Here is a 26,629-nt window from a genome sequence, read left to right on the forward strand (position 1 = left end):
TGTGCAGAGGGAGCCGGGAAGATTAAACTGCTCCGTTTCTCCCTGACAGCATCTGCCTGTTTCAATCTGCGCGACACAGTCTGACTTACCGTCATCCCGCCTGACCAGTCTTCTCACTGGGAGACGAGGGGTAGGAGCCTTAGACGGCAAACAACTACTACGGCTAGCAAATGCCCTTGAGATCAAAAGCATGGGACGTATCTCAACTCCCACGTGGTAGCAGACTTTGAAGGGCTGTCATTTCCATACATGCAGACAACAGGCTGGATCTGCTTAAACACCTGGGGGGGGATGTTCCACAAAGCAGGATTTCCTGGTTAGCAGGATAACATAAGCCAAAACTACCCAATAGGAGGAGAGGTAAGAGATATCTCTGTTGGACCAACCTTACATTTGGCTTAAGTTATCTGGCTAATGAAGAAACCCTGTCTTATGACATACCCTCCAGCTGAAGCTGAACACTGGTCTTAATTGATTATTCCTTTCAGTGAAGCAAACATTAATTTAGTAGATCCTTTTATTCAAAGATGTAGAACTGAGAAAACAGGACCATGGAGTTATCAGTGGATAAGGGCCTCGCTCAAAGGCCCAATGATGAAATTACTCCGCCAACCACGGGCTTTGAACCGGCCACCTTCCAAGCACAAGCACAGCCCCCGAACCTGCAGAGACCTTGGCATGTGAAATTGCTGCATTCTGATCCAGCTCATTCAGTAACAGAAAGCTGAAGGACCTTGGTCAAGGGCCCATAGATATGTGGTTATTCTGTTGAGCCTGGGATCAAACTGGTGATTTTTCTACCACAAGCGCAGGAGCCCAGCCAACAGAACCACATGCTGCTTCTGCTTCTGGCCAGACGACTGGAAGCCTTGAGTTTGAAAGGAAGGAAAAAAACAAATGAACCAATGTGGTGACATCATACAATGAAGACTGTGATTGGTCAGGTGCGGCTCGGTTCTCGGTGGCAGTGGAAAAGCACCACAAGAAGCAAGAACCTGTCCGTTGCCGACTCAGGTGCACGTTGAAAATCAGGATGTGCCAGGTCCTTCATAGGCAGGTATAAACTCTCACCTGGGAAGAAAATCAAACAGCACATCTCCATCTGTCTTCCATAACGTCATATGCAGCACTGGGCCTGAAGCAGGGTGAACCAAAATCCCAGAATGCACAGGGAACGAGGCAGGGGACACCCCGGACAGGATGTCAGCCAATCAGCACACACACTCACATACTATAGGCAGCTGTGCTTGTCACTCAAACCATGCGTTTGGTCTCAAACAGTCACTACATTAAATATTAAACAAACACGTTCCTTATGTAGGAGATGCTGAAGCAGCATATTCTGCTAGCAAGCCTAGCAGCTACGATCTTCTGACTCCAGTTGCTAGCTAGTCAGTTTTTGAGACATCTGGGCTGGGCAGGGGCCCCCAAAGTGACTTTTTGAGTGTGGCCCCGGACCCACCATCCGGGGCCACCATCCGGGGCCCCCATCGATAATTCAGTGACACAACACAAAACCCACCTGAATGCTATTAAACTTTGTAAGGAAACACAGGGAGGTTGTGCAGACTCACACAGAGGCAGAAATGGGATTAAGATCTCAAATTCTGGGAAAGTGGGGCTGAATGCATCACACATCAACAGGACAAACCAGGATTTCAAAAAATGCCACTCAGCTTATGAAACAATATCGCCGATTTTGCAAAAGATATATAATTAACGTTTAAAGGTATTTCTGACAAACATTCTGGAATCAGTGGAAAATACATTAAACAAAAGACATTTCTGCATAATCTAACGACATACACTTTATTTGTGGTTTTTGTTTTTTTCAAATAAATTTTTTTAACAAAACCATGAATATAATTTCTTACTAGTTTCATACATTTCCCCCCCCCCCCCGAGGTCCAGATCCCCCCCCCCCCCCCTGAGGTCCAGGGAGGGGGTCCAGATCAACATCTGAAATCAATCCCAGCATTTCCTTGCAAAAGGTTGGGAAGTTTCGAGAAAAATGAAGAAAAAAAAATTGCCTACAATCAGTGCAAATAAGTGAAACCAATAACATGGAAGGATACTCCTGATACTGGTGAATGTTCTTAGGGCTGTTCAGCTGCCACTGCACTGGAGAATACAGTAACCAAACAGGAAGTACTGTACCGAGCTAAAAGCGATTCAGGATTCACTTTAAACATCGGGGTTGTACATGAGCCGAAACATTCTCAAGACGAATCCTCCGACAGATCGGGTGACTCAACTGAATATCAGTAAAGCCCAATGAGCTTGTCTGTCTTTGCCCACGTGTTACTGCTCGCAGGCTGCTGAGAGTCCACAAGCAAAAATATACTTTAAAACCGGTTGCGTAAAAATCAAGACTTTTCTCAGACTTAGTTTCTCGTTTAAAAAAATGTTATTTTCCTCCCCCAGATATTTCTTACAGTAAAGTCTTCGGCAGCTCAATGCGACGACGTCCTTCGTCAGAATACCAAGAGTGCAAGTCGTCCGTGTGGCCAGCGATTATGCACTTGCGATGGACGATCCCATTGTGTGCTGTGATGTGACTCTAGAGCTCCCCCCAGAGGACACTGCCGGAGGTTTCAGTCAATCCGATTGCCACATATGGTGAAGCGGTCTATGCCCAGCAGGTCATCCTTCCGGGTCCTGAGTTTGGCCTCGGATGCGTTCTGGGGCGCGCCGGGGCCCTCCGCCCTGTCCGACTCCGGGGGGGGTCGGACCGGGGTACAGATGGAGGGCTTGGGGACGAGACTCCCCAGCTCGGCCGGCTGGAGGATGATAGGGGTGGAGATGGGGCTGTCCACAGGATCCGCTGAAGGGGGGGGGGGGAGATAAATTAGGGCTAACGGACAAATCGCTTACGTTACAATGCAGCAAGAGCCAGCAGATGTCTTCATTGGATAAGAACACAGATACAACCGTATCCTAACGGGTGTGGGTCGAGTCCGATGGGACGCCCTAGGTGGCGTCCCTTACAGCGAAGGAGGTGAAGCTCTGCACAGCAGAGAGGTCACATGAGCTTCTCTCTCCCTGACATCTAGTAACTTCTATTGCTAAAGTTCGGTTATGCCGTAAAACACAAGCGACACACTTCTGATGTTACACATCATGTGATGAGGCTCCATCACAGCATTAAGAGTGAAATCCCATCTTCTCTGGCCGGGCTGTGAGGAACCATGCAGTCCAAGTGACTCTGACCTTTCCGGCTTCTCGCTGATGCTCAACATGGCCACAAGGTGGCGAGAGGGACGAGCAGCCGGGGTGGAGATCTAAGAGCAGAGGGTTGGGGTGGTGCTCACCTTTGGGGGAGCCGACTGGACATTTGGGCCGGCTGGTGGCCTTCCTCGGGGCCGACGCTGAGCGATGCCGCGTCAGCCTGTCCTCCAGGTTGGCCTCTTTAATGTAGATGCAGGATTTACCCACCAAGATGATGCTGTTCAGCACCTTCAGGGTCATCATTCTGCAACCGGAAAAAAGCCCCATGACCTCAATCAATCCACCCTTTTACCATCGAATGCAGTGATGCCCAGTTCTGGTCCTGCTGGGCCGGCCTGCAACACAGTTTGCAGATTTCCTTGCTCACACAACTGGGGATCTTTCAGCTGTCAGTAAGGGACTCTCCGCAAAAAGGTTATTAATATATAAAGCAGAACAGTGTCTCTTCAATTTTTAAATCATTTATCCATATAGAATCTTTTTTTTATTGTACTATCAGAACTATTGTATCACAAAAAAAAATATGATTACCATTTACAGGAATTATTGCTGTGTTCCTTCTACGTCAAATTATTCTTCATCTCAAAGACGAACGCGTTCCTAGATAATTTATATGGATGAGTATCAGAATGGACTGGGGAGTCGCAGGCCCGGTGGATCGAGACTCACCCCATGAAGAAAAGCACCAAGCACACGTAGAAGAGGGGGCCCTCCGCTCTCAAACAGCTCAGCACCACGCGGATTAGCTGTTAAGTAACGGCAAGAAGACAGCTGACACACTCCTGACACATGATGAGGGACTCGGATGAGTCATTAGCGGCCACTTAACCCTCTGCGGTCTAAGGCCTCTCAGCCCCTTCGAGGTAGTCTGAGATGCCTTGACATTTTTAAATACTTCACCTATCTAAAAACCATTTCTCCCAATGTCCTACAGATGATTTTATTCAACACAAACTTAGCACCAGTATTCAGACACTAAAAAAAACACATTATAAACATTTCAGGCCAAGACTCTGGAGCTTGTAGACATGTGCTGGCTACACATAGGTGATTAAAGCATTTAGAAATTTCATGTGGTTTGATACTAAGGTGTTAGAACTCTGGAATGAAGCTCCAGTTGCAAAGAGGTTGAACGCTGCCTCCGTCAGTCAGCTGCGAACTCGAAGCGCGTTGCTTGTACTTGTTCTTTTCCCCAAGCGAAATTCCTACTGGGCGTCAAACTTAAGCGGCGTTACTGGAGAAGCTTCCAGGATGCAGAGCGACCGCAGTCATCAGCGTGTAAGTTCTTCATATTTGTTTTAACACTGCAGAAGCCTGGATCAATAATACTCTCCACTCCCCGGTGAAGACAGACGTTTACCTCGAAGTGCTATTTCCAAGAACCTGAAACCTATCCTGTGGTCCTGAGGAGGATTGTGGGTAAATGTCCGATTAGTCATTTGAAACTACAACGTAAACCTGTCTGAGCTGCTCGCCTGCAGTAATGGTGGGTGGCCTGTAGGAGGTGATAAACACTGTGATCTCAATCAAGCCTGATATATGTAGGAAAAGAGGCATTCGGGGGTAGTGTGTGTCAGTGTGTGTCAGGTCAGCAAACAAGCGCAGAATGAGCGAGGACTTTAAGCACAAGAGCAGATTAGTGAGACGCACCAGCACTGCGAGAGGAAGAGGAATGAAGCCCATTCTCCTGGCCACGGAGTCACTGTAGTCAGTGCAGGCCTGGCAATCAGAGAGGGCAGTTAGTTACAGCAGCAGAATGGGGGCTTCGCTATGCCTGCGGACGCTCAGGACTTACGGTTTTCTGTCGGCTGCTGACAAGGTCGAAGGCCAGTCTCGCTCTGTACTCACTGTACACCTAGGGGGAGGGGGGTTTACACATCTCAGTCAGGTTAACTGGGGAACATGCATATACAGTGTACAGATACAGTGACCAGATACAGGGTACACATACACTGTACAGATACAGTGACCAGATACAGGGTACACATGCACTGTACAGATACAGGGTACACATACAGTGACCAGATACAGGGTACACATGCACTGTACAGATACAGGGTACACATGCACTGTACAGATACAGTGACCAGATACAGGGTACACATGTACTGTACAGATACAGGGTACACATGCACTGTACAGATACAGTGACCAGATACAGGGTACACATGCACTGTACAGATACAGTGACCAGATACAGGGTACACATACAGTGACCAGATACAGGGTACACATGTACTGTACAGATACAGGGTACACATGCACTGTACAGATACAGTGACCAGATACAGGGTACACATGCACTGTAGTGATACAGTGACCAGATACAGGGTACACATACAGGGTACAGATACAATGACCAGACACAGGGTACAGATACAGTGTAGGGATACAGTGTACAGATGTAGACTACACACACAGGGTACACATGCAGTGCTGACAGAAAGTCTTGGGACGTTTGCTTAATTCTGCAAAAATGTTGCAATTATATTGGGTTCATAACAAAAGTCCTTTGACAAGCAATGTTTAACATATCTACACATATTTTCCATAAATTGATTTATATTTTAAGTGTCAATTGCTATTGCAGTCATTATCTCCCAAATGAATATAAAACACAAATGTCTGCTGTTTTATGTTATTGCAAAGGTGTTACTAATTAAAAAGCACCCAATGAGGTCGCTTGTCAGTGATCTTTAACTCAGAACAGCTCTTTTAGAACTATAACTTGGGTTTCAATTTATTACTATTTGAAATTAATATTTTACTTAAAGTTGGTTGTTGTTTCCAATGTTATATATATATATATATATATTGAAAACAAATCAATAAAGTAATGAATTTTTGTTATAAAACCAATGAATTTGCAATATTTTTACTGAATTAAGTACGTGTCAATACTTTCAGTGAGCACTGCATACCTCAGTCAGTGAATCAAAATCACTTCAGTTTGAGGAGATTCTGAAAGAAATGAGGTGTAAAGAGAATTGGTCACATAGTACTGGTGAGAATCCTAACCAGTCTGACGCGAGCCTTTCAGTGAGTTAGTATGTAAGGAAGTCAGTAAGTAAGTAAATAATATCGTCACACCGGTCTAATGTGGCACATTTTAATACGTCAAAACTAAAATGTAAACAGAGATTCCTGAGTGGATCTCAATCTCCCCCCCTTTTACACAAAGGTACCAAACAGTCACACATGCAGAAAATGCGAACACAGAGAAAGACGTATCCCGGAAGCGAAAACGATTAAATTACCATCTCTATGGATCTGTGATTCTAGACATAAACATAATTATACAGCTCAGGGGGGCGTGGGGGACGTAATTAACAGAGGAGTACGCACGTCGGCTGTGAGGTCGTTGAACTTCGTAATAAACGCATGCTTCACCACGTCCACCGCTACTTCCGAGGTTATTACCATGCAGACATCGGGAAGCAGGACCCACAGATGTTCTGGGCAGAAATCAGGAGGAACATCACAGCTGGTTACATTCACAGCGAGCCGCACCCAGAAGGGGTGACGTCATCGCGAGGACGCCAGGCGGGACCATCAAGCCATTACCTGGGTTCCAGGAGAACTGCTCCATGTTTCTGAGGCACACAATGAGCACCAGGACGTAGTTTGTGAACCTCTCCTTGATGTCTGGCGTTAGCACACATAAACACACATAAACACACATAAAAACGCAGCACTACACACACACGCATACACAGCTGTGCGAATATTACATCACAGAATTCAGTATCATCCTTACGCTCAGGGAATCTGCATTCATGGATCCATCCATTTACTTCGACATTTCACTCTTTCCCCTTTAGAGTCGTCAGATTCAGAATGAATCACACGTCCACATTTAAAGTGGCAGTAGGTAACTTACCACTATTTGACATGCGAAACAGATTATTCTTCTCAAACTTCTTGAATACACTTCCTTTAATCTCCACAAACTGTGAAAAGATGAAGTTCTCAAACTCCTCACATTTGACCCACAAGTGCTCTAAACTGAGCATGGCTTTACCACTATGGCATTTATTCACATAACCCAAGAATTCTCTTTAAGCATATATATAAAAAACATCACCCACACAACCAGAAAACTATGGGTACAGAAGAGGACTATTCCCTGTACAGATGTAGTAAATGGAAAGTGTCTGACCAAAGAAACATACATTTTTTTGGTTGCTTTACAGAGTTTTCACACAATTAACTCCTGAATATTTAAATCTTGGATATTTGCTAACTGAGTTGAGGTGTAGCTCCACCAGTAGGGGGCAGAAGTGAGCCAGCATCTGAGCACCACCTGACATCAACTTTGGTTAACCCTACACTTCCAATGAGACCTAACATGACACTATAGGTGAGCTCCGAAGCCGGGAAACAGCACGAGCCTTAATACTCACATTGTTGGACATCATGATGGTCAGGAGGGACTTGTTGTGGGAGTTGAAGGCCACATTGAGCGTCGTCGCCTGGATCATGATCAGTACAGCATGCAGAACTGCGACATGTACACTAAGGAAGGCAAACGTCTCAGAACGATCCGGCACCTGGTACTTCAGCCGCGACGAGTGAAAGTTACCCTCCCACTGAGATTCTCCTTCTTTGTAGCACGACAACGACACGAAGAGGGAGGCTGGCGTCAGTGAGGAGAGAAAACAGGACGAGCGGATGGAGTGCCAATTTGTGGGGGTGGGGGATTAACAAAAGAGCAGAGCATCACGTGCAATGGATGAAGAACAAGGAGAATGAGAGAATCACAGTGTCTCTTAGGATGGGCTGCAACTTCATACAGGATCACACAAGATCTAGGCATGCACTTGGGGACTGAGAAACTGGGATGGAAGTCCATGCCCGACCTGTAGCGATGGACAAAATGACGCTTCATGAAACATTTCCTGGACTTTCTGACCTCAATAGATGGTGCTCTCCATTGAAAAAGGGCACAAACCATGCCCAAAGCAAACCAAGAGCACCACCTAGTGGGGTCAAAAAATATAGCAGATGGTTCATGAAGTGTCATTTCACTACAGACCAGTAACTCGCCACAGGTAAGAACACTGATCACCTGATTTGCCAAACCCCTTAGCATTTTTACAGTCTCGCATTGAGGTAAGGATACACACATAAAGAACAGCGATGACGAAATGGGGTATGAGGCCGATGTGAGCCCGCTTCCTCTCTTTGGGTTCAGCAGCTGTCCAGTAGAGGGCGTCCAATATGTCTTGGCCAACAGAGGAAAACAGGCGGTCGGCTACCTAAAGAGCAAGAAGGGAAAGCAAAAAAAAAAAAGCCATTTAAACACAATAAAAAACACAGTACTGATTTATCAATTCATTTACTGATCGGATGCTTTTATCCAAGTGAGATAGCAGGGTCCCTGTGCAGCTGGGGATTAAAGGACATGCTCATTGGACCAACTGTGATATCACTGCGGGCCTCGGGATTCGAACCAACTACCTTCCGATTATGGGCAGTGAGTAAATCCCGAAAGAGCCACACACCACTTAACCTCAGCTGCCTTCTTTGAGTCGTGCAGCTTTTACTGTCCCAAAAAAATTAGCACAACTCTGTCTTGGGGAAAGAAACTCAGTAAATTTAGTAAAGCAAAAAAAAAATGGCGGCACCTCCATCATGTTGTAGATGACATAGAGCTTGATGACCGACTGGCCGCGGATCATGTGGTACATCATGGAGTAATCCACGTAGTGCAGCAGGCAGCAGCAGATGACCATGATGAAGGCCTTCAGGACGTCGCATAGCTGGGAGGGCTGCACCATGCATGGGCCTCTGGAAGCAGACAAGGGGCTGTGACTGGTCAGGCAGAAACCAGAGCGAACATCAAATGAGACAAATGGACTCTGTAGAAGGGAATGGCAGGCAGAAGAGCAGAGAGAGCGTCAGAGAGGAGTAGCTCTATAAACAGGGGCGTAGAATGGGGCGGGCAATAGGGGCACTGGCCGCTGCTGAAAGCTGATTGGTCTCTACAGCACCCCATCCACTGTCACTCACCAATTCAAGATATATCATTGGTTACTGATAAGGTTGGCCCCTCATTATGACACATGGCCGCCGCTTTAAAAACATCGTAGGATTGCCCTTGTCTTCAGGAGAGAATTTAACACGTCCGAACTGAATGAAAAAATATCAGCATGGCATCCGCAGACGACGCAAGAGCGATGGGCTGTTTTTAACAACGGCTGCCACTACTTCTGCAGCTTCCCATGGGCTCCACCTGCGGGCGATCAGGACCATAACCGGCAGGGTGGATGCGGCTCGGGAATCTGACCTCCTGTGAAGACCTGACGTTTCTATCAAAGCGTAGATGATGTGACAAACGGAAGTACTGACACTGCACACTGCACATCTTAGCATTTCTGAGGCGGTTGGGTTTTACTCTGTCGTCATGAGGCCCACCTCATGGGGTCACGCATCACGCCACATCCACACCAGGTCCAAAACCAACATACACAATAACATTGTAGTCTTCCATGAGAGGACAACTATCTTTCAGTCTAATCTCTGGCAGTTCAAAGACTGTCTTCCTGTACTGCAGACATACACAATGCATCTTTTATTAGTATGACAGCGCAACTTCTGCATCTAAGTCTTCGATGTGAGGATCAAAGACTTTTGTCGCATTCCCCAGGTAACCAGTCCTGGTTCTCTTCCAGCTCCCGTTAGGAGACGCTCGCGATATGAAGGATTCTGTAGCACGGAATCGGAAGCCGGCTCAGGCAGCCGAAGTGCAGAGGACCAGATCTTCATCTTCAAATGACCCAACGTGCTGCCTGAGACCAGGAGACAGAATGAGACAAAGAGAGAGAGAGAGACAGACAGAAAAAGAGAGAGAGAGAGACAGACACATAGCCTACAGGACACTGTGTCCAGAGAAGAGGAACACTTCACAAGCAGGTCCGACATTCTCACTGTGTTGTTACACCATGTTCTGTCATTTGACGCCCCCTTGAAACACCAGCATTTTACACCCTTTTCCCCAGAGACGTGTCAGCAGTGCTTGTCTGCCATGTTTGTATTAACAGCAGATCATAAGTTAATACCGTTTGCTGACAGTTTTGTTTACTCAGGTTTTTGGCAAAATAAAATGAGGTCAATCCAGAGACTTTACAAAAGTAATACAACACTTGTGAATTAAGGAATTAAAAGCTACAACAATAGAATTAAAAATATTAATAAGGACAATTCAAGATTTAGGTCATGTTCAGGATTTGGGTTAACAGACGGAACTGGGCATGTGAAGGCAGAGTCATGATGATGACCCCCCCCCCCCGGTGTGATGTGGCGTGATCTGTGATCCGTGACCCTCCCACCCTACTGCTGATAATGTGTCGCAGTCCGCAACCGCCCCCCCCCCGCCCCGTGGATGATGTGGTACGGTCCGTGACCCATCCTCCCCCTCCCCCCCAGCAGATGATGTGAGGCGGTCCACGACCCCCGCCTCTGCTGTGAATGTGGTGTGGTTAGGGTTAAGGTTGGGTGGTGGGGGGTAGGAGGTCACAACCTGAGTTTGAAGCAGAGCAGGAGGAGCAGTCGGGGCAATGTGAGCAGCACCCTGAGGGGAAGCAGGGTGAACATGTACAGGAAGGCGTCCAGGCACAGGAAGAAGCCGAACACCATCAGCTGCAAGGCCGAAAGGAATGGAGTGAGACGAGAGGGGCATCATTGCCGAGATCTCCCTGCTGGGCCCCATGACTACTAATGAGTGGGTGTATCTGATTAAGGCAAAGCTACGTCACCATCAGTCAGCCTGTCACACTACCCAAATCGGACCAGAAGGTTGCAGGTTCGAATCCTACTGTCATAAGAAATGTCTTAGGCCCTTAACCCCCTGCATAAATGGCTGACCCTGGGCTCAGACCTCAAGCATCTCTAAGGAGATCAAGACAGGATGTGAAAAGTAAAGAATTCTAATGTAGTCTGTACTTGTGCTAATAAGTGTCTTATATTTGAAACCTGATACAGAAACAACAAAATTTGTTGTTGTTGGGGGGGGGGGGGGGGTCACTGTGTGCTCAGTAATATAGAGGCTAATCTCTGCTTTCCCTGTCTAAGCGGAAATAGGGAAGGAGTCACTTAGAAACCCGATTTTCTGTTTGTCTGCATCAGCCTGTCCTCATCTGGAATAGCAGGCAGCTGACTGTCCGAGCGGTGAATCCCGTTCGGGGTCCCGAAGTCAAGAGGGACGATCTGATCATTCCGAAATTCCGAAAGGGCCAAGAAGCAAACTTTGGCCCGACCTACTTTTCGAAGTGGTTGTTCTCCCCCCACAAACATGAGCCTTCTGCGTGTGGACTGGCTACAGAATGCTGCTGTCAAAGCAAAATTCATGGCAAACCATCCAAGCAAGAGAATTAATTGCTTTTGCATCACTGAGGATATGCCCAGTTATGCCTTCTGAGCATAATCTGCAGAATCTGCCCAAAAACGAACCATCTGCTCTCCAGAACACAGCCCACTGTCTGCTTAAAAAGTGTGTATGTAAGAATGTTATACTGACACATAAATGAGGACATTTATTTCGATATCCTACGTCAGCAATTTCCAAAGCTCGTTTTTGCATCCCCCCCCCCCCGATGTATTTGCCGTTTTCACTTAATGTACCTAATTACAGGCTAGAAGATTAAACGATTTAATTAATCAGATTGACTGGTGGTGGAATAGAACATGCAAATTAAACGCTTGGGGCTGTCAAGGAGGGATTTGGCATAACCCAGGACAAGAGGACAAAGTTCTGGACTTAGGAGCCGGGAGGCAAACGCCGTTTCCTGCATAATATTGTGACATAACATTTTGTTTGGTATAAGGTAATAAAGCTTGAAATAAGAAAGTACGTTAAGGGCAACTGGATATCACGTGTACTTTGGCGCCCTCTTGTGTTTCACATAAATAATTGGCTTTGACCATATGTTAAGGAAAAAAAACTGTCATAAAGTTATTCATTTATTAATAGTTTTCTATTGTTAAGCGAACACACTCGCCATTCAAATAAAATTTCATGTTCCAAACCACGGCACCTAATACCACATTTTACAATATGATACGCTAAAGGAACTATTCTGCTAACTGCCAGCGGAGCCCCATGAGAGGGCAAGCGGCGCCGGGCTTCCGCGGTACCTTCTCCAGCTCCCTGGGAATCCGCATGCAGGTGTAAACCCGCTGCCGGCGCTCCATGAACTTCGCCTCATTGTGCTGCAGGAAGTATCCTCTGGTCAGCTCGGCACTGACGAAATGCAGGAGCGACACATCTGTGTGGCACAAATAAATAACAATAATAATAATATTATCCCAAGAAGCACTGGGCACAAAGAAGGGGGCACTCTGGACGGGGTGTCAGTCCATTAAGACCACGCACAAACACTGGGGATAGTTTAGGGACTTTTGTCCCACGCTTTTGAAAGCCACCATTTCACATGCTTCATTTCACAATCACAGATTCATGTTTCTCATAATGGGGGAAGCGTCCCTTCGCTTTGGAGCTCATACAATTCACACCGGAACGGGTTCAGCGCCCGCGGCTGCAGCCTGACAGGTCGTTAGCAAGCCTCAACCTACCAGTTAGTTAACGAGCAGACTGTGTCCTTACTAGCGTCGTGTAATGTTAACCGATCATCATGAACGGCAAGTGCTGTTAAATACCGAAAAGCGTCTTTTAACTACATGGAACTCTAACAGGTCAAGGTCCCAACTTTAACGACAAACAATAAACTTTTGTATTATGAGCTATCGATTATTCACTTTCTGTTTCGCAGGTACCACCGAGTTGACCGTAACACACACACAAATAAAACATCTATTTCCCTAGATGTATAATCCTTCAAACCCCTTATTGAGACTGAGACTGCAGTGTGTGACTGACACCCACACAGAGCATTAATCGCTAGCCTGCAGACGCGCATATTCTGGGTGTCGCTATATAAAAGTTTCAAGTTACAAAAGTTACAAAAGCATCAAGTTAAAAGCGTGCAAACAATTATGCATAAATAACACTCATAAATGCACCATTAGGCTTTAACTGGACAGTTACTCGCCTCCCAGCGGGCGCCTCTCTCTTTTCGCGGCACTAGTTCCGCTGGAGCCCACAGTCCCCGCCAACCTCGACCTGCTTCCCATTGTGGTTTCCTTGTGCTGGGATCCCTCCCGTCCCCTCCGATGCAGCAGTGCCTTGTGCCGGGGTGCCGAGACTCCCTCACTCCTGTCCTCCTCCTTCGCTCCTCTCATGTGGTAGCGGCTTGCCGGTGCACCGCAGCTGCCCCCCCGCCTTTAGGTATTTCAGCGATCCTAAATTACGTTTAATCCATGTGAAAGTGATTGCGAAAGAGCAACCGTCAGAGCGTTTTGAAGGGGTGGGCCCCACACGACACCCAAAACAACACAAGGGATTAAACTCCTAACGTAGGTCTGGGAGGTGAACTGACAGGCTTCAGGGACAAATGTCCGGCGGCTTATTTACGAATATACACATGTATGTCTCAGAGAGACGGATATGATTCGGTATGAACACAGTCCTCCTGCAAGCTGTCACAGATTTTTCTTCATTACATGCCGTCCCTGCATCCGCTGACATGAACACTTGCGGCTCCGTCTCTCGGCACAGTCACCATAGGGCTCTTTACACCGTAGGCAGCTACAGGCAAAGTCCACAGGAGCGCATGCAGGGATCGTGCTGCACCAGCAGGTTATTGGGATTGATGCCCCGGTGCAGCACCCCCTGCTGGGCACCTCCAGTACAGCATTAAGCAGCTGTTTGTATATCACCTGCAGGGGGTCACAGCAGGAGACATGTGCTTCAGATCAGGGCGGCAGTATGGTGTGTGATCCCAAGGCTGGGGGTAGGAGGCTGGACACCAATGAAATTATGACTGTCGCGGCACTGGGATACTTTTATTAATGTGTGAAAACTAATAACCACGACTCACTCATATGACCATAACACCGGGCTTGGATCTTTGATGTTTTGTCGCTCATTACGCTTAAAGGGTCCTTCCTTTTCTGATGTTCTGTTTTGGTTTGATCGAATCCCTTGAAAACAGGCTGATGCTGTCCTGACTACATCCCCCAAAAAGCCCTCCAGCGGAACCAGGAACCGAAAGAGGATGGATTTACTCTCATGTGATTCCTTTTCTTTTTTTTTTTTCCAAGGCCCGTCTCCTCCCAGGTATGTCTATCCCCCCCGGTTGCTTCCCCCCTCTGCATACACAGGTGCCCCCCCACCCAACTTCCCCAGGTACTGCTCTTCCCTGCTGTTCTCTTTCATTACTGCCACGGCGGTCTGTCCTCCGCGTGTCCGCTCTGTCGTTTTTCTGGCCAAGCGAGAATCAGTGCTACCGAAATTTCTCCATCTACTCAACGTGGCCCTGACTGTGATTCTGGGTTTTTGTAAACCTTTCTGGGCTGATAGGCGCAGATGCTCACTTCTGAAATATCACGTGATATAGAAGATGCCTGTTTGCAACTTCAACCTCACCCGATCTTTTCCCACTTGAGACAATTTATAAAAGACACAGCCATTAAGAAAAAGACGAAAACTTTAAATATATATATCTTAAAAATACAGACAGGGGGCAGTATTGCACACAGAATGCTACTGCAGTTTTAATACGGCGATTGTGCCTCCGGAAATACAGGTAGATAATTCATTCATTCCAGGAGCGCTACATTCACTCCCACAAAAAAAATAGGAAGTGGATTAAACCACTCATTAATCTCACCCTCTACAGAAAACCCAAGCTTGAAGTTAGAGAATTATTGTAACTTATGTCCATATAACTGACGTCAGATTGAAATTGCACTTTCCAGCATAGCTTTAATACCGAGGAAAACCACGGACAGGCTGTCTTCTACCAGAAGATAATGAAGAATTTGTTATATAAGCACATTTTTATTGGCACACATTATCTCAAAGCGTACATAACACACATTAGCAAGAAACATATATTTCTGACAGCACTTCACCAGCTCGCAGAAGAGCACTAATAGACCAAAGGAATTTTAAAATGGGCTCCTTTATTTCCAAATTATCACATAAATGCAATAGAAAAAAACAGCTGAGGTCATTTTCCTTTGCAAAAATGCGGAGTGTAAATAAAAATGCATTGAAGACAAACAGATTAAGACACAATAAAACACAACAGCTTCTCTATAAAGCTTCCCTCTAAGAAATGTGTTTAATGACCTTGAGATGACTTTTTTATTTACACCGCATCAAACACGTCAACATCGGTTCTTAACAAATAATCAAATACAAAAGTTAACACAAAAAAAGGAAAAGCTTGACTATTATTGGAGTCATTGGCACCACTTTAGATTCTTACTGTTAATTATGAAGGGGGGGGCGGTTCTGTACAAGTCCGACACAAACTTATTGCCCTTCACAAAAAAATGACAGGATACTGGCAAATGTCTGCAGCCTCACGAAATTTTGTCCATATCAAACTGAGGTCAGGAAGAATTTCAGACTTTAACAATGAACTCGTAACACTTCTTAATGCATTGCTTAGAAACACCATAATTAAACTTATTCAGGAAAACGAAGAGAAAACATGTACAGTTTTAATAATAGAATAAAAAAGTCATATGACAAATATCGACCAAAAATACTAACTCTTACTATTTATTCCTAAATAAAATTTTAATATAATCTAAATTTTGTTCTTAATCTTCAACTAAATCCTAACCTAAGTCTAAAGTACCACTTACCAATTCCTAATTTGTAAATTTACGCAGGAAAATGTTTACATTGCTCTTTAAATCAAGTCTGTTCAGTTCTGTAATGAACGTTCATCTCCAGGGTTTGTTGTTCAGAACAGGAGCATTTTCGTTTCTTTTAGCTGCCAGGTATTTTACAGTTGAGTTATCGTATTTCTGGGGACAAACGTCATTAGGAAATAAATTCATAAGATATATATATAAAATTAAGTAACAATAATTAAATACGGTAAAATTCGCAATTCAGGAAAGTAGAGTTCTTTTTTTTACTCCCCACGTGCAGGAGCGATTTGGAACAAAAAACTCAAACGAAATGAAAGTAAAGAGCGGGAAGAGAAAATACAAAGGAGTAGAAACTGAACGTGTCCTGTTAGACGTTCCAACCGGGCTGAGCAAGAGAGCCGGGCGTCCACGCGGGGGCGCCAAGACAGCGCGTGCACAGATTGCATATCCACTTGATGGCAAGTCTTCCGGATTCTTCACTTTGCCAGTTGCTGCTGAAGGTGACTCTTTGCTGGGATACTGTACGTACAGTTAATCTTGGTCTCTCACATTTTTCCAACATCCAGCTAAGAAGTATTTGCATGCCTTTTTACAAAAAATGTGTATTTAGAGTCATCATATAAGCGATTATATATATATATATATATATATATATATATATATATATATATATATATATATATATATATATAAACTGTCTATTCCCTTCCTTCCCTGTGGATTGAAATCAATGCTTGACGTTTCTGACATGGTCAGAGAGCGCCGCCCTAGTGGTGAAACCACATTATTGTGCAGGTGGCGGCACTGTGACCTCTGCTTTGGTGTCCTGGCTGTTAGGAGGCTTGCTGTTCCACTGGCTGTTATTTCCCAGGGCCGGCGAGCCATTAAAGTCGTCCTCGTCATCGATGCCGTTGGTGGCGTCATACTGTGTGTTTTCCAGACGTGTGATGAGCCGCTCGTCCTCGTCCCCGAACTCGCCGCCCATCAGTGTCGGTTCCCCGACCACCATCACGTCCTGAAAAATCACCACAGGAGTGTGTAGCACCAAGATCCCCACACGTCCTGAAAAATCACCACGAGAGAGTGTAGCGCCAAGACCCCCACACGTCCTGAAAAATCACCACGAGAGAGTGTAGCACCAAGACCCCCACACGTCCTGAAAAATCACCACAGGAGAGTGTAGCACCAAGATCCCCACACGTCCTGAAAAATCACCACGGGAGAGCGTAGCGCCAAGACCCCCACATGTCCTGAAAAATCACCACGAGAGAGCATAGCGCCAAGACCCCCACACGTCCTGAAAAATCACCACGAGAGAGCGTAGCGCCAAGACCCCCACACGTCCTGAAAAATCACCACGAGAGAGCATAGCGCCAAGACCCCCACACGTCCTGAAAAATCACCACGGGAGAGTGTAGCGCCAAGACCCCCACACGTCCTGAAAAATCACCATGAGAGAGCGTAGCGCCAAGACCCCCACACGTCCTGAAAAATCACCACGGGAGAGCGTAGCGCCAAGACCCCCGCACGTCCTGAAAAATCACCACGGGAGAGTGTAGCGCCAAGACCCCCACACGTCCTTAAAAATCACCACGGGAGAGTGTAGCGCCAAGACCCCCGCACGTCCTGAAAAATCACCACGGGAGAGTGTAGCGCCAAGACCCCGGCACGTCCTGAAAAATCACCACGGGAGAGCGTAGCGCCAAGACCCCCACACTTCCATCATGGGACGACTTTCGAAACACTATCAGACACTGACTATCAATCTATGCAGCAGAGAATGAAATTTTAATATAATCTAAACTTAGTCCTTAATCTTCACCTAAATCATAACCAAACCCTAACATTTACAAATCCCTAGTGTTTAATTGTAATAAAGACAATGGAAAATGCAATAAATCTATTTACATTATTTACATCACGTCTGTTCAGTTTCATAATAAGCTTTCATGTCTAACGTTTGTTCTTTAGAACAGACAGGACCATTTTCATTTCTTTTAGCTGCCATGTATTTTACAGTTCAATTATTGCATTTTCAAAGAAAAATATTTTAAGACAGAATAAATATATAAAATGAAGTAACAATATTCAAATACTGCAAAGCAGAACTGTGAAAGTGCAAGTCAGGCAAACAGTCTTGGCAACAGTGAGGTTCTGACTGGTTCTTCATGGGTAGCAGCTTCCAATGCAATGTAAAAATGTACGAAAAAGTAACAGGGAGTGAGCTTGTAGTTGTGAGTGTGTTTATTTTATCTACCTCTTCCTTGTTTTGACGACCCTGGTGTTCAGCTCTGTGTTTAGCTGTGTGTACAGCTGACCCGGCTCCTGTTACTTGTCTGCCCAGTGATGCCCAGTGCATGATGGGATTGCAAATGCTGCAGCCTGGCATGGCTACGTGCGGAAGCAGTTTTGTTGTTTCATTGTGTAGCGACCGTTTGTGGCCAACAGGGGGCACCCATAAAATTGTGCAGTTTTAGCGGAGGAAAACGCTGCAGCTGGCTATGAGGAACATGTGTCACGCACAGTTCACAGTGATCACCTGCCCCACAGCATCCTGGGAAACGGGAGAACTTACAGAGGAAGCTTGTTCTTCTGAAATGTTTATTTCAGAGCTACCACTAATATACATTGAGATCCTCTACTTAATTATGCAAATTAATTTAGGTAAAAGATTTGACTAACAATATTCGCGCTGAATCGGCAATTTGCATAGCTAATTAAGTCATTAACAAAAATCCACTGATTACCAACAAGCCCTGAATTTGCCATCTGTCTGAGCTCGGTGCCTGTCACCTACCTCTGCACAAAAAAGCTAAACCTGAACAATTTCCAGGAAAAAAAATATTCCAATCTGTCCGGCAGCTGTAATGCGCTGGGAAGCCGGATAATTAGCAGCCAATTAGGATGCCGCTTCCTACCATGCTCATCTCATTAGGCATTTCACAGTCGATGAATATAAACAAACATGCCTACAAGCTACATCGCGGCTGGCATGCAGCGAACATCTAGGAGGAACAGTAGAGGGTATGCAGGGGAACAAAGGCGGCAGGGAATTTATGGGTTTTTTAACCTCTGGTCAGATCCTCTGATCAATACTGCCGTGTTCAGGGCTAACAACACATTGCGCTTGTTGTAAAATATGGATGCGACGTTTCAGTGGAATTTGCGCCGTTTTGAGGAACAGCTTGCTGTTCAGCGCATTCGCCAGCAGAGGTCACTGTTGAATGGGAGGTTCCCTGCACTCCCCACCCCGGTGAACCTTGCGGAGGGGGGCCTGCGTTGTTATTGCCGTCACGTACGCGTGTACAGAGTCGCAAAAGTGCAACTTTCCCGACGACGAGCAGTGGGCGTGCTCGAACGCGTGTTCCAGTATTTTCTTTCTGTGATGATGCACATTCTATTCCGCTTGTAAGCAGCTACAAGCACTTAGATTCTTGTGCTTATCACAGCCAGAGCTGTCTGTGGATATACTTTTTATATTTGTGCTATGGTTTCTTGCTTCTTGTAGTTGGACTTAGGAAGGTGTGGGATTTGCCCTCGTTTTTTTCCCTCCCACTCATCGAAGCAGAACACAGATAAAATTTGATAACACCCATCAGAAGAGACTAGTGTAAGTGAGCTATGTCATCGGATGCTGGGGACACAGCAAAGGGGGGTTTGTGATTCAAGGCTATGATGAGGCCGTACATTTGGACATGAGGTGACCCCGCCCTGGACCGACTCAGAGCACAGGCCTTCTGTCACACTCCAGTCGCATCTCCTGCTGTGAAAGCTGATGCACAGCAGACAGGATGAATTCCTCTTTGTGCTGTTCATTAGAGAACCATCACCCAAGGTTCTGTCACATGAACTGTGTCAGGGCATGCAGACATCTCGCTGTCCTGTGGAGCACCACAGAGGCGGTGAAACACACTGACAAGAGGGCGGCTGTCAGGCTCAGCACACTAAGCCTCTGCACCTAGAACAAGATCCTTGAAGATTCCCTTAAAAAATAAAACTGAAAAATGCTCAAAAGCTGCCGGTTAAACAAGTGACCCAGCACCGAACCCCGAGGAGATTGACCTCATGTTAGGGGTCAGACGTCGAGACAGCGTTGATTTTTACATCAGCTCACAACTGACATTTCTTTCACCGATGTCTCCAAAAGTGGGCAACCCTCACCGCAACAATATAAAGGCATAAACAGCCTAACAGCATATCTGAAACATACATTTTTTGAGTTTGGGGTGAACTGCTCCTATAAGCTAGAAGTCATGATTGTCCAGTTGGAATGTTCCTAACCTAAACTCTTATTGGATGATCATGATTGTCCAGTAGGAATGTTCCTAACCTAACTCTTATTGGATGATCATGATTGTCCAGTAGGAATGTTCCTAACCTAAACTCTTATTGGATGATCATGATTGTCCAGTAGGAATGTTTCTAACCTAAACTCTTATTGGATGATCATGATTGTCCAGTAGGAATGTTCCTAACCTAAACTCTTATTGGATGATCATGATTGTCCAGTAGGAATGTTCCTAACCTAAACTCTTATTGGATGATCATTATTGTCCAGTTGGAATGTTCCTAACCTAAACTCTTATTGGATGATCATGATTCTCCAGTAGGAATGTTCCTAACCTAAACTCTTATTGGATGATCATGATTGTCCAGTAGGAATGTTCCTAACCTAAACTCTTATTGGATGATCATGATTGTCCAGTAGGAATGTTCCTAACCTAAACTCTTATTGGATGATCATGATTGTCCAGTAGGAATGTTCCTAACTTAAACTCTTATAGGATGATCATGATTGTCCAGTTGGAATGTTCCTAACCTAAACTTTTATTGCATGATCATGATTGTCCAGTTGGAATGTTCCTAATGTAAACTCTTATTGGATGATCATGACATCTAGCTTAAGTTAACCCAGCTAACCGAGACATCCTGCTTCTGGAACCCTCCCCAGGTCTGACCATGTATTACCATGGAGGAAGCCTACATACGCGTAAACAAACTGGACTTGTGATTGTGTGCTTTGAAAGGCAGTGTGTCCCAATCCTACTTTTTCAAAAGACAAGTACTGATCAACCCATTAGGAGACATAGGCGGCTGCTTAGGGCGCCATCTTCTGAGGGGGCGCTGACTTAGCCAGCCGATTTCACTTTGTCTCAGACAGGGGGCGCCAGTGCCACATGGGCTTGGGCCGGTACTTTATAGCAGACAGCCTTTTTCAGAGAGGGTAAGTGATTCTCCTTTGCACTTTCCCCGGCTCCGTTGGAGTTGTCCCTAAGTTAATCAAGGGCACGATGAACCTCAGAGACGCCTCACCAAACCGAGTGTCTTCTGGTCACCTTTGAACTCTACTTTCTATTTGCGGGTGTGTTCTGTGTGTACAGGCTTTGCTGTATCTGTGTGGACAAACTTAGAGTCAATGTTCCCGCATAGTACATCTAGCAAAACAAACTGTGTAAAGGGATTTGGAGGTCACACTCGTCCCGGGGGGCTGAGTGAAGGTGCCCGGCCTGTGAGTCAGCCGTTAGCGTGTTGGGCGTGTGTGTTACTGTGTTGATGCGTGTGTTCTTGCCGTCCTTCACGTGAGACACATACACTGGTGCGAGGGATGTGGGTGTTGTCCCCCGATGAAACTGGGGAGAAGTTTTTGGTAAAAAGGAAAGTTAAATCGGGTCTGTTTCTGAATTCCCAGGGTTCTGACCTCCGTTTTCGGTACGTCCCCCACATCATGGTCGGATCTAAGGGGTGGTCGAAATACATAACCACCCCTGTTTGCCCCCTGTTAAGTCTCTTAACAGTCCTGTTTTTTGTAGTCAGAAAGACAGGAACGCTAATGTGTGTGCGCGTGTGTGTGTCTTTGTGTGTGAGTTTATGTGTGTGTGCGTTTGTGTGTACGTGCGTTTGTGTGTTTCCATTTGTGTGTGTGTGTGCGTGTGTACGTGCGTTTGTGTGTGTGTCTGTGCGTTTGTGTGTTGCCATTTGTGTGTGTGTGTGCGTGCGTTTGTGTGTTGCCATTTGTGTGTGTGTGCGTGTGTGTTTGTGTGTGTGTGTGTGTGTGTGTGTGTGTGTGTGTGTGTGCCTGCGTGCTGCCGGAGGCTCGCACAGCGGAGGATGCTTACAGGTACCTGGCTGGACAGGCTGAATCCGGCCGCTGGGCTGCGCTTCTTGCCGCCGCCTTGCCCCGCGCTGTTATTGGACGCGTTGCTTGCCGAGTTCTTTCTTTTCCGCCGCTTCGTCGTCGTCTGTCTCGTCGGCTCGGCTGCTGGATAAAAGGAGGATGACGAAAAGGTGCCCCTTGGTCCCTGACGTGACGGCCGTACCGACATGGAACGCGGAACACGGAACGTGGAACGCGGATCGCTGCGCATTATGTATTCTGGACTATCATGAAAGAGCTTCTCCAGGCACGGACTTGTAACAAAACCTTCCATTTAAAAATCGTTCCATAAATGCACAGTAAGAGACGAACTAGCGACCTAAATACAATTTACCAACCGTTAATATCACAGCTTTAAGCCAGACTGAGTCGCTTCCCCTCATCGCTATCGATATCTTGTTAAATGCGGGCCTACTATTTTTTATTTATTAATTTTCTCCCCCTTGTCCTGTCCGGCAGCTTTAGCAAGCAGAATCACGGTCTGAAAGCCCTGCTGTGCCAAACATGTTTGCTTTACCATGAGGGGCTCTATAAACTCTGTATGGGCCCCTCATCCATCCATCCATCCATATTCCAAACCGCTCATCCTATTGGGTCGCGGGGGGTCCGGAGCCTATCCCGGAAGCAATGGGCACGAGGCAGGGAACAACCCAGGATGGGGGGCCAGCCCATCGCAAGGCACACTCACACACCAGTCACTCACACATGCACACCTATGGGCAATTCAGCGACGCCAATTAGCCTCAGCATGTTTTTGGACTGTGGGGGGAAACCAGAGTACCCGGAGGAAACCCCACGACAACATGGGGAGAACATGCAAACTCCACACACATGTGACCCAGGCGGAGACTCGAACCCGGGTCCCAGAGGTGTGAGGCAGCAGTGCTAACCACTGCACCACCATGCCGCCCGCATGGGCCCCTCATGTCGATTGATTTCTTTTTATTTATTTATTTCATTTTTAGCACATGTAAAATATCGCAGTGGCTGAGCTGGCCGGAGAGGATGGACAGATTAGGAGGAAGAAAAGAAATAAAAGAAAAGAACAAAAAAAATAGGAGTAAGTGAGAAAGTCAAGAGTGATATGAATAGAGTATAAAACACAATCTCCAATTGCTCCTCCCGTACGAGCCAAGGCCAGGGCCCCTAGGACCTCAGACGGCTGAGGGCCAACCAGCCCCCGGAAGAGAGCCCCATCCATGCCGGAGAGGCACGAGCCCCCCCTGGGCCCCCACCCCAAGGAAAGAGGCCAGTAACCATGCCCAGGAGACCAACCGCACCCAGGATGGAGCAGCAAGCCCTGGACCCAGGCCCCCACCATCCACAAACACACCTCTCAGCCATGCACATACACCATACACACATCCGCACAACATACACAGACACCCACACACAGAGACACAAAGACATAGGCTCATCCACTCCGGACTGCCCTCCGACGTGCGGGAGAACGGATGCAACTCCCAGGGCCAGGCGCTACCCCAGGGCACCGCCAGCCGAGGCCTACAATCTACCTACAACCAAACTACAGGACGAGTAAATGTGCATCATAGCCCTGGTAACTCAGTGTCTCTGCTCCGTTTTACTTAAACTGCACAGCACATGTCAGAAAGACATCTATAGGGTTCAGGTTCAATGAACTTTCACGACACAAAAGCGCATTTCGTTTGTCACTGCGAGCGTCACATGGGAGGACTGCGGCGTGAAACTTTACCTTTTTTGTTATTCGTGGGGAAAATCTCCGTTTTGAAGTTCTGTGGATGTCCCGCTGAAATCGGAGCCAAACGGACTGTATTTATTCATCAAATTATCTTAAGGAAACGCAACAAAAACACACATGAATCACTGTGAATGAATAAGCATATATTAATTCTTACATTACAGACAGGTGCTTCACAACATCGCTTTGCAATACGAGTCGATCTTGTTATGAAGCGATTAGCCGCTTGCAATTATTTGCAAGACCAGCGACATAAGTTTTATTTTTACTGTTTTATTTTTAATCTTTTCTTTTTATCGTTGCATTTTAACTAAACAAATCTAAATTTATGTACACAGAACCTAACAGGGCCGCGACTTTCTGAGGGGGGGTACTGGAGAGAGGAGAGGTCCCCCCCGGTCACTCTGGACCAAAAAAAGGAGGCACATTTACTCGCTTAGGAAAATGGGGCAGGTGCTCAAGCACCCCCATCGCTGAGCTTGAATTTCTGTTTTAGAGGCTAGAAAACTCATCAATATTCATGAGAGAAGCTACCTGATTGGCTGGTGAACTCGGTCTAAGGCATTCAATGGCCAATCAGGTAACAGTTCTCTCATGAATATATATGACTTTTCCCAAACCACCGTGAAAAATTAATTCCCCGTGCACATCTCTACGACCTCAAACAGCGATTCTCAACCCATGCGTTGCGACCCAAAGTTCTGAAAGGGTAACGAGGCAGGCATGTAAGTGAAAGCATTTTAAAACCAACAAGTTCCAAAACTAATCCATCCTAGAATTAACCTATATAAACAGGTCTTGGGTCTTGGGTCTGCAAATGCTTAGGGCAAATCTAGTGAACACTCAACTAGGAGCCGAACGGCAGATGCTAAAATTGGTGTAAACGGCAGTGCCTGCTTGATCACAGCGTTAATGTAAACCTATACTTGATATAGGGTCGCGACCGAGCTGGCATGGTACACATCGGGTCACGGTGCACAAAAGGCTGAGAACCACTGACCTAAATCTCGTGTGGATCGCGAGAAGCGCCTCAACTTTTAACTGATATGTGCAAAAAAGACAAACGAAAATAGACAGTGCAGCAGAATGAGATGCAGTGTCTCGCCAAGATTAAGTCTTTAATTATTAATTATGTGCCTTGGAACACAAAAATCTCGCCGACGCTGAGATGAGGAATAACCTTCGGTAAGAATGGTTCGCTGAAACTCCCGCGCTTCATCCAGCACAGAGACACAGGGAATCTTACGAAAGACTGACTTCATAACCCGATTTTGAGCTGCTGTTTCATAAAACTTTCAAATGGTTTTGGTTTCAAACCTGGATTTCCATGCTACACTGGCCCGCATGTAAAATACGTGAAACAAACAGTATTTCATACCCTCATTTTGTATGCTATTATTATTATCTAATAAGCACACAGATATACGGTTTATTTGACAGACGTATCCGGTGAAATGTAACCTCGGACATATGCTAGATGCATGGTGATTTGTAAGCTTTCTCCAGGTGGGTTTCATCCATCTGGGTCCAGTAACCACTTATGTATGTGGTGGGCGGGGCGTCTTTGGATGTGTGTGGGATGCTGCCTACCTGTGAGGTCAGTACATTACTCATCTTAAACTGTATATTTTACTTTTAAATGGGACTCATTTGTACTTCATCTGTTCTGCATGTGATTTAACATTTATTGTATATTTTTTATTGTATATACATCATAGCGCTTAGAAGGTCAGGCATCCCTGTGTTGAGGTTACAACATGCAGAAGTGTTGAACATGGCAGAACTTAGGCGTGACCACCTAATCCATGTCTGGTGGGATACTTTGAGCTACTAGCTTTGACTGGTTTGTTGCCTTGATTGAAAGACTTGACCAGCTGTTTCACATTAACATTAGTGACACATGCATGATTATAGGAGACTGACCAATCAGCACACAGCAAGAACTCGGCGTGTAAGTGAAATGCAGCGGCCGGTTGCACGAAACACCATAAGTTTTCCCCTTAAGTATGACACTTAAGGTTAAATTTCTCCTTAGCTAAGCGATTTATTTAAGGGTGTTGCACAGAACCCCTTAAAAGGTTTCCTTAGTTAAGGAAAAACATTAAGGGATTTACAACATTGAAAGACGTTTTACAGCAGTAAAACTGTCCCGTTTCCATGGAGACTTCATACACTTGCACTCGCGCCTGCAAAGTTACTCACAAAGTAAAAAAAATGGGACAAAATAAGACAAGAAAAGCCAAATTGGTCAGAGGGGGAAAGATACTTTTGGAGGAATACAGTAAAAGAAAGAACATACTAAGAAGTAAATTTGATCCGCAAATAACAGCAAACAGATGAAAATTGCAATGAAGATTAATTCAAGAAGTCTGGTGAAAAAAGAAAAGAGGTCCAAACAATTACAACTTATCTGTTCTGCCCAAAAAAGAGATTCTAATTACAGGAGAGAATGCGACAAAACTGGTAAGATAACTCTTACCAACTGACGTTAACTTACAACTTCAGATTGTTAAATGACTAACATGACTTGAGGGAACTGTTGCTGACAGTGAAATAGGTCTCTGAACATAAGTTGCTCATCTTCTTTCAACAAGTTATTATTACACGTTAAAGTATTTAAGGTATAGATATAAAATCGACTGTAACGGGTGGGTAACGTTATAGGCTATGGTTAGTTAGCGAGCTCGGCTGAACGTGAAACAGGCTTAACATTCTATGACACTTGCGGTTAGACCGCAACCTAATGTGCTAGAAGATAAATAATTCATTATCAGAATTTATTCTATACAAAATGTCAT

At 45.8% G+C, this 26,629-nt stretch overlaps 2 protein-coding genes and 1 long non-coding RNA gene across 8 annotated transcripts in view; 1 reads left to right on the forward strand and 2 right to left on the reverse strand.

Annotated features, from left to right (window-relative positions):
- Positions 1 to 1,943: 1,943 nt before the first annotated feature.
- On the reverse strand, positions 1,944 to 13,903 carry LOC125705227 (transmembrane anterior posterior transformation protein 1 homolog). 2 transcript variants are annotated; one of them, XM_048971669.1, is made up of 14 exons: positions 13,278 to 13,903; positions 12,364 to 12,494; positions 10,751 to 10,869; positions 8,856 to 9,018; positions 8,351 to 8,486; positions 7,632 to 7,729; positions 7,109 to 7,178; positions 6,793 to 6,873; positions 6,574 to 6,683; positions 5,024 to 5,083; positions 4,879 to 4,947; positions 3,898 to 3,974; positions 3,312 to 3,472; positions 1,944 to 2,824 (listed from the first exon to the last, which is right to left on the reverse strand). In XM_048971669.1, the coding sequence occupies exons 1-14, from the start codon at positions 13,465 to 13,467 to the stop codon at positions 2,595 to 2,597; spliced, it is 1,695 nt and encodes a 564-aa protein (XP_048827626.1). In that variant the 5' UTR covers positions 13,468 to 13,903; the 3' UTR covers positions 1,944 to 2,594. The 2 variants fall into 2 exon arrangements, with proteins under 2 accessions (XP_048827626.1, XP_048827627.1); XM_048971670.1 differs by lacking the exon at positions 10,751 to 10,869 and having other exon boundaries at positions 13,278 to 13,416.
- Positions 13,904 to 14,326: 423 nt separating this feature from the next.
- On the forward strand, positions 14,327 to 16,856 carry LOC125705304 (uncharacterized). Its single transcript, XR_007381464.1, has 3 exons — positions 14,327 to 14,404; positions 16,238 to 16,457; positions 16,753 to 16,856. It is a non-coding gene; the product is annotated as an uncharacterized LOC125705304 (long non-coding RNA).
- The window catches only part of LOC125705302 (LIM domain-binding protein 2-like), a 53,266-nt gene continuing 43,344 nt past the window's right edge, over positions 16,708 to 26,629 (reverse strand). For 2 of the 5 annotated variants that reach the window (XM_048971784.1, XM_048971788.1), the window contains exons 7-9: positions 23,826 to 23,879; positions 22,074 to 22,216; positions 16,708 to 16,972 (exon numbers count right to left, since the gene is read on the reverse strand). In XM_048971784.1, the coding sequence (XP_048827741.1) occupies positions 16,742 to 16,972; positions 22,074 to 22,216; positions 23,826 to 23,879 (428 nt within the window). In that variant the 3' untranslated portion in view covers positions 16,708 to 16,741. The remainder of the gene's footprint in view (positions 16,973 to 22,073; positions 22,217 to 23,825; positions 23,880 to 26,629) is intronic. The other 3 variants (XM_048971787.1, XM_048971785.1, XM_048971786.1) reach the window with 3 other exon arrangements.

This window comes from Brienomyrus brachyistius, chromosome 12 (assembly GCF_023856365.1).
Source record: "Brienomyrus brachyistius isolate T26 chromosome 12, BBRACH_0.4, whole genome shotgun sequence".
Lineage (NCBI taxonomy): Eukaryota > Metazoa > Chordata > Actinopteri > Osteoglossiformes > Mormyridae > Brienomyrus > Brienomyrus brachyistius.